Genomic DNA, 13,884 nt, shown 5'->3' with positions numbered 1-13,884 from the left:
TGGCATTTTTGTGTCTTATCATTTTTCTGTGAATTCATTCGGGAGTATAGTGGCTGTCTGGTTTCAACCACAGATTTTCTGTTGAAGCATTTAGTGCACTGGATGAGGTACACAATATGTTGTGATAGGTATGTGTAGAACCCCGGGATCTTGAAAGGTGTATTGTGGAGAGTGTTGATCATTGTAGCAGTGGAGATATGTCTGCAGGTTTTGCATCTGTTTTTCTGGCAGGGTCTGTTGCCACTTTCATTTGTCCTAGTCTGTGGGGAGCTTGCTTCTGATGATGAGCTTGGAGAGTTTGGGGGTGGCGGGGTTTGTTTGGAGGTTTGAAGTGGGGGTTCAGGAAAGATTTTTTTCAGGATGGGCTCCCATGTAGTTGTTTGATAATACCCTGTATGGGTTCCAGTATGGGGTGGTAGGTGACAAGTAGGGCTATACAGTCTGGACGGGGGGGAAGGGGCAGTTATTTCTGTGTTTGAAGTAGGTTCTGTTTAGGTGGTCTGTTCCATGATGTGATCTACTTCTCTGGAGCGTCCTTGTTTGGTGAAGGCGATTTTGAATGTATTATTGTGTATATCCTGAATGTATTATTTGTGTATATCTGTGGTTTGAGTGCCTAGCTGTAGATTTTAGATTTCTTGGTGTGTTTCGGGTGGTTACTGGCTCTATGAAGATAGGTATAATGATCTGTGGGTTTCTTGTATGTGGTTGTTCGTAGGGTTCCATTGTTGGAAACTGATCATGGTGTCCAGGAAGTTGGTGCTGGTGTCGGAGTGTTCCAGAGGGAGTTTAATGGACATTTGGTGGTGGTTGAAATTGTGGTAGAAATCTATGAGGGAGTTTGTCGTCTATCCAGAGGATGAAAATATCATGAATGTATTTCAGGTTTTGTGGTGGATTTGTCCAGAAATTCATGGGCCATCTTGAAGAAGAGGTTTGCATATTGGGGAGCCATATTAGTACCCATGGCTGTTCCCATGGTTTGGACAAAATGTGGTGGTGGTGAATGTAAAATTGTTATGAGTGAGGATGAAGTGGATGAGTTTGGCAGTGTGTTTGGGATGCATATCTGAGGGTTGTCCATTGTCTTGTAAATATTTGAGGCAAGCAGCTATGCTGTCATTGAGGGATGTTGGTGTATAGGGAGGTGACATTCATGGTGACAAGGCTGGTGTTCTGAAGGAGGTTGTTAATGTTGCAGAGTTTGCGGAAGAAGTCGGTTGTGTCCCGGAGGAAGGTGGCCCTTTGTGTTGTGAGTGATTGGAGGATGGTTTCTCGGAGTCCCAATATTACTTCAGTAAGAGTACTGTGGCGAGATATGATGCATCTGCCTGGGTTTCCTTGTTTGTATATCTTGGGAAGCATGTAGAAAGGGTTCACGGGGATGAGTTTGTAGAATTCCTCTTGGAGTTGTTTGGGGAAGAATTTGATGATATCCTTAAATTTCTGGGTTAATTATGGTGTAGGGTAGTCTAAGTTCTTTGTAGTCGATAGTGTCGGAGAGTTGTGGGTTGGCCTCAATGTAGACATCATGGTTGAGGACTATGATGGTACCCCCTTTGTCTGCTGGTTTGATCACTGGTGGTTAGATTTCAGGGACTGTATAGCTGTCCTGTTGGCAGTGGAGGGATTGTGGTAGATGTGATGTGATAAGATTAGAATCATAGGTTTTAGGGTCAGAAGGGACCATTATGATCATCTAGTCTGACCTTTTGCACAACACAGGCCACAGAAGCTTACCCACCAACTCCTGTAACAAACCCCTAACTTATGTCTGAACTATTAAAGTCCTCAAATCATGGTTTAAAGACTTCAAGGTGCAGAGAATCCTCCAGCAAGTGACCCATGCCCCACGCTGCAGAGGAAGGTGAAAAACCTCCGGGACCTCTGCCAATCTCCCCTGGAGGAAAACTCCTTCCCGACCCCAAATATGGCGATCAGCTAAACCCTGAGCATGTGGGCAAGACTCACTAGCCAGACACCCACGAAAGAATTCTCTGTAGTAACTCGGATCCCACCCCATCTAACATCCCATCACAGGCCATTGGGCATATCTACCGTTAATAGTCGAAGATCAGTTAATTGCCAAAATTAGGCTATCCCATTATATCATCTCCTCCATAAACTTATCAAGCTTAGTCTTGAAGCCAGCTATGTCTTTTGCCTCCACTGCTTCCCTTGGAGGAAGGCTGTTCCAGAACTTCACTCCTCTGATGGTTAGAAACCTTCATCTAATTTCAAGTCTAAACTTCCTGATGGCCAGTTTATATCCATTTGTTCTTGTGTCCACACTGGTACAGAGCTTAAATCATTCTTCTCCCTCTGTGGTATTTATCGCTCTGATATATTTATAAATAGCAATCACATATTGTCTCAGCCTTCTTTTGGTTAGGCTAAACAAGCCAAGCTCTTTGAGTCTCCTTTCATAAGACAGGTTTTCCATTCCTTGGGTCATCCTAGTAGCCCTTCTCTGTACCTGTTCCAGTTTGAATTCATCCTTCTTAAACATGGGAGACCAGAACTGCACACAATATTCCAGATGAGGTCCTGCCCAGTGTCTTGTATAATGGTACTAACACCTCCTTGTCTCTACTGGAAATACCTCGCCTGATGCATCCCAAGACCGCATTAGCTTTTTTCATGGCCATATCACATTGGCAGCTCATAGTCATCCTGTGATCAACCAATACTCCGAGGTCCTTCTCCTCCTCTGTTACTTCCAAGTGATGCGTCCCCAGTTTATAACAGAAATTCTTGTTATTAATCCCTAAATGCATGACCTTGCACTTTTCACTATTAAATTTCATCCTATTACTATTACTCCAGTTTACAAGGTCATCCATATCATTCCTGTATGATATCCCAGGTCATCCAGATCTTCCTGTATGATGTCCTTCTCTGTATTGGCAATACCTCCCAACTTTGTGTCATCCGCAAACTTTATTAGCACATTCCTGCTTTTTGTGCCAAGGTCAGTAATAAAAAGATTGGTCCCAAAACCGATCCTTGAGGAACTCCGCTAGTAACCTCCTTCCAGCCTGACAGTTCACCTTTCATTGTCACCCTCTGTAGTCTCCCCTTTAACCAGTTCCTTACCCACCTTTCAATTTTCATATTGATCCCCATTTTTTCCAATTTAGCTAATAATTCTCCATGTGGAACCGTATCAAATGCCTTACTGAAATCTAGGTAAATTAGATCCACTGCGTTCCCTTTGTCTAAAAAATCTGTTTTCTTCTCAAAGAAGGAGATCAGGTTGGTTTGACACAATCTACCTTTTGTAAAGCCATGTTGTATTTTGTCCCAATTACCATTGACCTCAATGTCCTTAACTACTTTCTCTTTCAAAATTTTTTCCAAGATCTTGCATACTACAGATGTCTAACAGGCCTGTAGTTTCTCGGATGGCTTTTTTCCCCTTTCTTAAAAATAGGAACTATGTAAGCAATTCTCCAGTCGTACGGTACAACCCCTGAGTTTACAGATTCATTAAAAATTCTTGCTAATGGGCTTGCAATTTCATGTGCCAGTTCCTTTAATAATCTTGGATGAAGATTATCTGGGCTCCCCGATTTAGTCCCATTAAGCTGTTTGAGATTGGCTTCTACCCATTTGTCATCCTACCATTAACCCTAAGCTCCTCATTAAAGACTGAGGCAAAGTATTTGTTTAGATATTGGGCCATGCCTAGATTATCCTTAACCTCCACTCCATCCTCAGTGTTTAGTGGTCCCACTTCTTCTTTCTTTGTTTTCTTCTTCTTTATATGGCTATAGAACCTTTTACTATTGCTTTTAATTCCCTTTGCAAGGTCCAACTCTACATGGCTTTTGGCCTTTTTCCTCAGTTTATCCCTACCTGTTCTGACCTCAGTAAGGTAGCTTTCCTTGCTAATTCCTCCCACCTTCCATTCCTTATAGGCTTTCTGCTTTTTCTTAATCACCTCTCTGAGATGCTTGCTCATCCAGCTTGGTCTACAACTCCTGCCTATGAATTTTTCCCCCCTTTCTTGGGATGCAGGCTTCTGATAGTTTCTGCAACTTTGACTTGAAGTAATCCCAGGCCTCCTCCGCCTTTAGATCCACACGTTTTTCAGTCCAATCCACTTCCCTAACTAATTTTCTTAATTTTTTAAAGCTAGCCTTTTTGAAATCAAAAACCCTAGTCACAGATCTATTTTTGTTTATCCTTCCATTTAGTTTGAACTGAATTAGCTCATGATCGCTCGAACCAAGATTGTCCCCTACAACCATTTCTTCTATGAAGTCCTCACTGCTCACCAAAACCAAATCTACCATGGCATCCCTTCTTGTCAGTTCAGCAACTACTTGGTGAAGGAATCCATCAGCTATCGTATCCAGGAAAATCTGAACCCTATTGTTATTACTAGCACTCATCCTCCAGTCTATATCTGGGAAGTTAGTCTCCCATGATCACACAATTCCCATTAGTATTTACTTCTTTAAAAACATTAAAGAGGTCTCTATCCATATCCAAATCTGATCTCGGTGGTCTATAGCACACGCCAAGTACTATCCCAGAGGAGGCTCTAGTAGCTTTCTTCCCCAATGTGATTTTTGCCCAGACAGACTCTGTCTTATCCATTTCATCACATCTTATTTCTTTACAGTCTACCTCATCATTGATATACAATGCTACTCCACCACCTTTGCCTTTATTTCTGTCTTTCCTAAACAGCACACACCCTTCAGTACCTGTAGTCCAGTCATGACTACTATTCCACCATGTTTCTGTTATCCCTATAATATCTGGTTTCACTTCCTGCACCATTAGCTCTGGTTCCTCCATTTTGTTACCTAGGCTCCTCGCATTAGCGTACAAACATCTTAATTTTTGCGGTTTGGCTTCGCTCACATTCTTTACCCGATTGCGCACAGACATTCTACTGCCAATATTACCTATTAGATTGGTATGTACACTGCCCTTCCGCCTTATGTCCATTCTCCTACCCACAGCTGTATCCTTTCTTACTTCATTTTCTTCCTTCTCAAAGAGAAAATCTGGCGTGGAGATTCCCTGGACGTCTCCCAACCATCTCCCCCGAATTCCTTATTTAAAGTTCTCTTGATCAGTTGTGCCATCCTCCATCCTAGAAGTCTATTTCCCTCCTTACTCAGGTGAAGTTCATCTCAAGAGAACAGTCCTCTGTTCATGAATGCTTCCCAGTGGCCATACATCCCAAAGCCCTCCTTAAAGCACCACTGCCTGAGTCATCTGTTAAGCATCATAATCTTGTTACACCTTTGTTGCCCTTCTCTAGGAACAGGCAGAATCCCACTGAAGATCACCTGAGCCTTGATTTCCTTAAGTGTCTTCCCCAGCCTGGCATAGTCTCCTTTGATATGTTCCAGTGAGAATCTAGCCGTATCATTTGTTCCCACATGAAGGATAATCAATGGATTCTTTCCTGCTCCTGTTAGGATCCTCTTCAGCCTCAGGTCCACATCCCATATCTTAGCACCCGGTAGACAGTACACCCTTCTACTGTCTGGATCAGCTCTTGTTACAGGCTTGTCTATTCTCAGTAATGAGTCCCCAATCATGTAGACCTGCCTTTTTCTGGTGATGGTGTGATTCTCCAGTCTATTCCCTGTTCATTTTTCTTAAAGCACATTATAATGCGAGGTATAGATAAAGTTGATGGGCAAACTATCAGTCTTAGTATAATAATTCAGCTCTAAATGAGTTTGGTGGCAGGGAAGTCCAAAGTGACTGAACAAGTTTGCAAAGCCAACTAGTCTACAGTGAGACATTTGGTCGTCAAGACAAATAAGTGACACAATCATAACTGTCATAGTCACTTCTGAGGATGGTTGCTATACCTGGAAGTCAGAACAGAGTATTAAAGATTTGTTTGGGCTTTAAAGCCTATCTAAAACTGTAGTACTAAAACAATGCAAACTATTCTAATTCCAATTTTAAAAACTCAACTATATTAAGAGAAGGTTACGCTTAAATTAATGCTATGTTAAACACTTACTCTGAGTTAGGAAATGACTACATTAAGGTCACAATCATATATGTTGTGTTAAACTTTAATTACATGATGACTGTTTCTCCAATAATATATTTTTTCTACAATTTCTGCTTTGTCATAATGATCCAGTATAGGTTTTTACTTGTTCATACAATAACTTCCCCTCTTAAGAATTTTTCCCTACTTAAAAATGGCTGCATTGTTTTGCTGAAACACTTTAAAAAATATTTTTTCAGGCAGGAACAAAGTAGAGAAAATGTCAGTCTGACAAAAAGAAAAGGAGGACTTGTGGCACCTTAGAGACTAACAAATTTATTTAGTCTCTAAGGTGCCACAAGTACTCCTTTTCTTTTTGCGGATACAGACTAACATGGCTGCTACTCTGAAACCAGTCTGACAAAAGGAAGCGATAAGCAACTGAAAACGTTGGAGGTGTAAATGGAATGGAAATGCTTATTCATCTTTAATTGTAGTGGTTGGTACTACTGGAATAAAACTCCCTAAAAATATTGTTTTGTTAGCCTTAAGTAATACTATGGAAGTATAACTTGCACTTTTTGTAATTCCTAAATCTTTTAAAAATTGTAATTGCAATTGTCAGTAACTATAGTTATTGATGTTTAGGAATCTCTGAATAATTGGAATAAGCGTTATTAATATTGTAACATGCAAATGTCATTTTACAGTTTTAAAAAATTCTCAATGAAAATATGCAAAAATCTTTTGTAATTCTAATTTATGAAAAACTATAGAGAGAAGCAATATGACCTTAATTCACTGCTTTATCTTCCTATCATAATGAGTTCTCTTTTTAAAGAACTGTCCTACTCTGGAAAACTTCAGTTGGGTTTTGGAAAAATAAACTTTCTAAATTGTCATATCTTAATGATATTTAGACAGTAGTAAAAAGAAGCTCTGATCATCCTTTTCTTCCTTTTGATTTATTCGGCAATATCTCATGACATCATGAACACTGGATTGTGGCATTACTGAGTGACTTAGGAAGGGGCCCAAAACCCAGTTGAAGTGCAATAATTTCACTGAAATTTTGTCACTTATCCTTTAGTAAAGAAGTGAGGTTGGCAAGTCATCAGTCAGATGAGCAAGTATGCAGGCATGCGGGGCTCTGTAGGTTATTGAAGAATGGAATATTCCAGTTAATACTTTATCCGGGAATAAAATGTTTGCTAGAGGGACAGGCATACACTGAGCTTTGCTTGAGGAAGTCTAAATATCAGTTTACTAAATGGCTCAGGGGACATAATGAAATGTTGGGAAATCAGTATTCTGATTTCAGGGAACACTTCTGAATTTCAGATCATGTTTTGGATAATCTGCATTCACCTGTATATGACTTTAGACTTTGCTTTTAATTTATATTATAACAGGGAAAAACTGGCCTCTGGCCTTGGCTTATTTTTATTTAAATATCTTTAATTACTGTAAGAGCTAACAACTGATTCTAGTGGGATTGCTCTCCTGCTCTTTAGTAATTGCTTACTTTGTGAAATGTGTTATAATTCTGCCTTACTTTCAAATCATTGCTTTCCTGCTGGAGGTTAAAAGGGAATGGGTAAGTATACTGTATGACTGTTAGAAAGTCTGTACAATCTTTTAATACATTTTTATAAATATAGCTTTGTTACTGTCAAGTTACATATTTTTTCAATTTATCTGGGGTAACATTTCTGAGACTTAAGTCCCGTTGTTTAAAGTTACTTAAGCTCTTAAGTACCTACATCACTTAAGCATTCAAAAAAAATGGCCATGTCATGCTTCTAAAAGGTGTAAGTCAATTATAGTTTTTGGAGAGTAACAGTTTGCAAGCTTGTGGCACCTTAGAGACTAACCAATTTATTTGAGTATGAACTTTCGTGAGCTACAGCTCACTTCATCGGATGCATACCGTGGAAACTGCAGAAGACATTATATACACACAGAGACCATGAAACAATACCTCCTCCTGCCCCACTGTCCTGCTGGTAATAGCTTATCTAAAGTGATCATCAAGTTGGGCCATTTCCAGCACATTTCCACGGCTGTTACTCTGAAACCTGTCAGTTTGCAAGCTTATGTGTTAAGGTATGTCTAAGATCCTATATGGGCTGGCCTTATGACCGTTTAAATGCAAGTTAAACTCTGATTAAACTTTCAGCTTGTCTAGGCCAACCAGCATGGACTGGGGTAAAATTAGCCGATAACAATCATGTTCTAATGTAGGTGAAGGCCTATAGTACTGTGATTTGGATTGGTCCATGGTGACTGGTGAGCACTATATAGCTACAACTGGGATCCTTCTTCACTTGTAACTACTAATATTTTGAGGGAACACAGTTAAAGCATGTTTCAGAGTAACAGCCGTGTTAGTCTGTATTCGCAAAAAGAAAAGGAGTACTTGTGGCACCTTAGAGACTAACCAATTTATTTGAGCATGAGCTTTCATGAGCTACAGCTCACTTCATCGGATGCATACCGTGGAAACTGCAGAAGACATTATATACACACAGAGACCATGAAACAATACCTCCTCCCACCCCACTGTCCTGCTGATAATAGCTTATCTAAAGTGATCATCAAGTTGGGCCATTTCCAGCACAAATCCAGGCATGGTTCAGTCTGACAGTGCAGACAAGATTTAGGCTGTGTTACCACTTTCCTGAACCATGCTACCGCCTTGGACTTTAACAGGGCTGCAACATGGTTTGAAGAGTTGGTTGAAACACTGTTTTCCCTGTGAGACTGAACTGAGCTTTAACTGGTCTCCAGCTCTCTAGTAATTTAAATTCATTTTCCACCTTTGCTGTAATGTATGTGTGGAACTGCAGGACCAGTGTGGAAGGGGGCATTTAATTTTTAGGGTGTAGACAAATCACCAAAGGGTTCAGGAAGTATGTACCAGATACAGATGTTGGCTCTCTATAATACTGGGATATTTTGTTATATATTCATGGTCTGCCATAGAATCTGAATGCATGATGGGAATACAGGTGAGAGTTGAGTTAAAGTACGTTAAATAAACTTTTTATTTATGTTCTTTCTGTTGTTTAACTTTTTCATTTTTACCTTTAACTTGGAGTTTTTGGCTTTCCAAGTGTTTTAAAGTTTAAACATTTTTTTAAAGATTATTTTTGTATAAATTGAATTGATAATTATTTACAGCCTTACCTTGCATTTGTCTTGGATTGATAATACTTTCGAACCTAGACAGCCCCTTCCATTCCAGGCTCCCTCTCAAACTGATAAATTTCTAACTTCTATTTTATTACCACTCTATATGGAGGAATGCTGTTCATCTTTCCTTTTGGGTGGATATTTCTCTAGCGGAGTGGATATTAATGAGTTAATTTGTTTTCCTTTGGGTTGGGCATCTTTCCATCCCCTCCCCTAGCACCAAGCTGAAGTTCCTCAGCAGATTCTGATGGCACTAACCATATCCTATATACTTCAGTGTTTTGGAATGAACTTGCAAGTAATTCCACGAAGAACACTCGGATTATTGATCTTAGTGGCTTGGGTATTAGAGGAACGTAATTCAGGATCAAATAGCTCAATTTCTGCCCAGAGCCTAAAGCAATTTCATAATAGTGCATAGTAGTCTGTAGTCAGTTTTGTCAACTGATGGCAATGGAAATGATTATTGTTGTTTGTAATATGTCAGAGCCTATGCCTGTTGTGATGGGTACTGCACAAACATAAGGAGATGGTCACTGCCTGGAAGATCTTTCATTCTGAGTAGTAGCAGGGGTTTCATTAATCTCAGAAGCAAATCTAAGATGAAATTCAGCTTTCAGGAAAGTAGATTTTAAAAAGAAATGGATAGTGTTCTGGCTGATAGAATATATGGCTGAAAAAAGATATATAATGGTAGCATTTGTTTTCAATTTGATTAAATGCCAGAGGTAACTGGATCTTTTAATTTTTTTTTTTTTTGTCATTGAGTGTTCTTCCTGTGAAGTCTTACAAAAGCTTCTTCTTTGAAGTTATACAGTGCTATACTTTAAACTTTTAAACACCTACCCTCTATAAAGCTGGGAAATCATAATTTTTTGTAAAGTGTAAAAGATGGCTTTTCATGCTTATAGAATATTTCAAAAAATGAATAATTGAAGAAACGGAAATTTCATCTGCATGATTGGACTATTTAAAGAATTTGTAGAGTTTTCAATTCTGCTTAAAGAAACCTTTAATAAATTTTTACAATCATTCTTGTATATTTCTCACCTACTTGTGCAAAAATTTTTTAAGTCATTTAGGCAACTGTGTCAGTGTGGTCCATTTTTAAGAAGCCCTTTTTTAACAGGTTAAAAAGACTGATTGTGACCTATTGTTGCTGAACTTATTTATTATTGATTTCAATCATCACCTTGGCAATTCCCAAAGATTGCAAATGATGTGCAAATGTTACTACAGTTTGAATTATTCAACTTGAAGAGTCGTATGCTGATATTTACTCCCCCCCCCACACTCTATTTGGCAAGATTCGGCCTCTTTGGCAAGATTTGGCCTCTACTGTGACCTTCCATCACTCCAGAATGCTATCTCAACATAGTATTTAGTGCTGCTACAGTGTAAATTTTGCTCTGCACTGCAGCAAAGTCGCATTGGACTAGTCAAGCATGCAGTCCGTTTATTTCTGTTTGCTGTGAATTAATAGAACTGAGGCAGAGATAGGCCCAACACAAAGCAGAAATAATGAATTGTTTTATGCGAACTGAAGAGTATGGGATATGAACAGTAGCAGACAGGCAAAAAGTCAACACATCGCCTAAGGCAGAGTGATCTGTCAGCTGTAGAGGGGAATAGTCTAGAGACAGTTGCAACCAGAAGCGTTACTATTTCAAATTAAGTAGCTTCCATGCAAAAGAATTTTTCCATCCTTACTCTAGATTTGCAGAAGTGTCTGCAGTGATTCTGTAAAGTGATTCCTTGGAATGATCCCAAGTCACCTTCTGGCTACATCCTGATCCACAATGTGGGAGCAAATCACATTGCTCCTGTTCTTGAAGAGCAATGGAGATTTGCAATGTGCACATAGGTGGGATCCAGCTGTCTGTGCAGGCTTTGAAAGCCAGAACTGATCTGTGCTCACTCTCTTTGGAAGTATTCCCCTTTAGTCTCACAAATGTTGTATGAGGTAAAGCACACCACGCTATTGTGAACTGCACTGGCTTCACTGGCATTCAGATGGGTCCGCAGGCATCACCAACGAGCTTTTCAGGCTCTCAAAGGTGCATTCCACTACCATTTTGCAGCTACTCTATACTTGCATTTTCTTTTTCTTAGGTCAGCAATGTTGGGGTACAGCTTTGAGCCACATTGGGAGCGGGTATGCGGGGTCCCCCAAAATAACTGTGGGGACAGAAACACCGTACACAACCAAGTTTTTTCTGGGGCATGAAGTCCCTTCACAGTACAATCCTGACCTCCTGAGTACCCTGGTGTCATGAACCTTTCCTGTGTCCAACATAGGTTTTCATGAACCAACCTTTGTGGTCCACCGAGCCTTGGAGAATGAGTGAGTGAATAGTAACCTTTTTGGTTCACGTATTCACTAGCTCCTTTTAATGGAAGTATTGGAATGTGTGTTCCTTCGATGGTGCCTACAGAGTTTGGAAACCACATCCTCTGAAATCCTGCTATAATTTCAGGGACTTTAATTATGGCAGCCACTCATGGGTAGATTGTAGTTTTGATAGCATGACAAACCTGTAGAACTGTCACCCTGACAGTTGAATTCTCAACCATGAACTTGTTTGCAGTTGACCAGCAGCTATGAGGTATTGTCAGCATCCAAAGGGTAATAGCCACCTCCTGTACTGGTGTGGATTTCTGAAACTGAGTGGTCTGCACTGAAGGGTTGGTGCAAGCAACTTGCACAACTCCATGGAGATCTGCTTCCTCATTCGGAATTTCTGCAGCCCCTGGTCATCATCCCAGGTTTCCCAGATGATGTGGTCCCACCACACTATGCTGTTTGTCTGGAACTAGGGTCAGCAGTCCACCCCGGGGGTATACTGTTGCAATCCCAGCATTCAACGCATCTGTTCCTTGGAAGCCTAGTAGATATTTGTTTGCCCTCTTGGTCAGTTGTCTTCAGCATTTCAAATTTTTCTGACCCATTCTATCCATTATCTGGTACTGGCCTGCATGAATATTAGTCCCACAAGCAGTAGCAGGAGAAGAACCACATTGTGGACTTGCTCCTTGGCTTCAGCACAGTTTGGCAAAAGGGAGAGGTGAGAGAACACGCAGCAAAGCGGTTCCCAGAGCATCTCCTATGACACAAAGGACATTGGGACACTGTCCCTGAAATAGCACTACTGTCATGTACCAAAAAGGGGCAGCATGGATGCAGGTATATGCCTGTACACAGCATATACTCTTGCGCAACCAGAATATGTGGCTTCTGTGGGGATACAAGGTACATGTTCTAGCACTATATGGACAAGTACTCAGGGAAGTGCACAAGTGTAGACGTAGCCTGAGATTTAGGCAGTCTTTTTTTCTTTTTCTGTCCCATGCAAATATTTGAATTTGGGAAAGTATTAATTATGAAAAGGATGACTTTGCATGACGGTACTCATACCATTACATATTTATGTATGCTGTATAAAGAACAGCTGAATATTTAAAAAAATTATCCAATTTTGTAACAAAATTTTGAGTTTACAGTAACTGGAGAAAACTAATCAACTATGAATGGCAGCTGGATTTTTAAGTAAAAATGTTTCTAATGTTTCTGAATCTTGTTATTTAATGTACTTACAGGTGGATGAAAGCCAGACTGGAGAACCTGGGTGGCTTGGAGGAGAACTGAAGGGAAAGACTGGATGGTTCCCTGCAAACTATGCAGAGAAAATACCTGACAACGAAGTTCCAACCTCTGCAAAACCAATAGTTGACACTACTGTTGCACCTAAAGTTTCTTTGCGTGAGACACCCCCAACTCCGGCAGCTCCAGCTTTGGCAGAATCTACTGCAACCACCAACAACTGGGCAGACTTCAGTTCAACGTATGTTTGCTGGTGGTTATCTCTAGGAGTCCAAACCAGTACTGTGGGTTTTCAAGCAGTTAATTTGTGTCCAGTTAAAATTCATTACATTTCTCATCCACTGAGATTGTGTCAGTAGTTAACCTGGCAAATGAGATATTTTCAGGAAACTAGGCAGCACACTGTAAATCAGGAAGGATTATTCATCTTCGGTAAGACAGAACTCCCATCATAATTGTTTTCCCTTTAGTAAACATTTTTTCCTCAACTGGACAGGCCACTAAAGTTTTTTTTTGTTTGTTTGTTTGTTTTTTTGTTTGGTTTTTTTTATTTTAAATTAGGCTTTCCAGTCCAAAGGCATGCTTTCACCATATCCTCTTAAGCAATCAAGAAGACAAGTACAGAAGCTTGCCCATCTGGCACTTTTCCCTGACCACATTCAGAATTATATTACAGCAGAAATCCCAGCATAACATTCTCCATTTGTTTATATACCAAATATGTGAGAGAGCAGAGTTGACACCTTCTCTTACTTCATTGTTACCAGCTTGTATTTTACATTAAGATGCTGCTGCTGCTAAAGTCAACCAGTTTATTGTTATACAGTAGTACTCCCCTGGTGTGCCTGATGCTGTACACGTGTAAGACAAGTTTCATGTCCCAAAGATCATATAAACAAAATGGATGTAGGTTTTATCAGGACAGGTTAGTCTACTATGTAAATAATTGGTTAATCATTTTGTTTAAGGAGATAAGGTGTTTTACAATTAGAAGTATGTATTTTACTGAAATATTTGAGTACTTAACACACATTGCTTTAAAAAGATTTTACCCAAGAGATCACAATAGTTCTGAAAAAAATACCACCAAGTTTAAATGATTTTATGTTGCTCT

General features: G+C 39.9%; 1 protein-coding gene across 5 annotated transcripts in view; it reads left to right on the top strand.

The window, feature by feature from the left end:
- Positions 1 to 13,884, top strand: part of ITSN1 (intersectin 1) — a 226,089-nt gene that overhangs the window by 137,313 nt on the left and 74,892 nt on the right. For all 5 annotated transcript variants that reach the window (XM_077818952.1, XM_077818938.1, XM_077818930.1 and 2 more), the window contains one exon: positions 12,767 to 13,011. In XM_077818952.1, the coding sequence (XP_077675078.1) occupies positions 12,767 to 13,011 (245 nt within the window). The remainder of the gene's footprint in view (positions 1 to 12,766; positions 13,012 to 13,884) is intronic.

The sequence above is a fragment of the Eretmochelys imbricata genome, chromosome 1 (assembly GCF_965152235.1).
Source record: "Eretmochelys imbricata isolate rEreImb1 chromosome 1, rEreImb1.hap1, whole genome shotgun sequence".
Classification (NCBI taxonomy): domain Eukaryota; kingdom Metazoa; phylum Chordata; order Testudines; family Cheloniidae; genus Eretmochelys; species Eretmochelys imbricata.
Note: the sequence above shows the minus strand (reverse complement) of the source record. Positions and strands in the feature narration are given on the sequence as shown.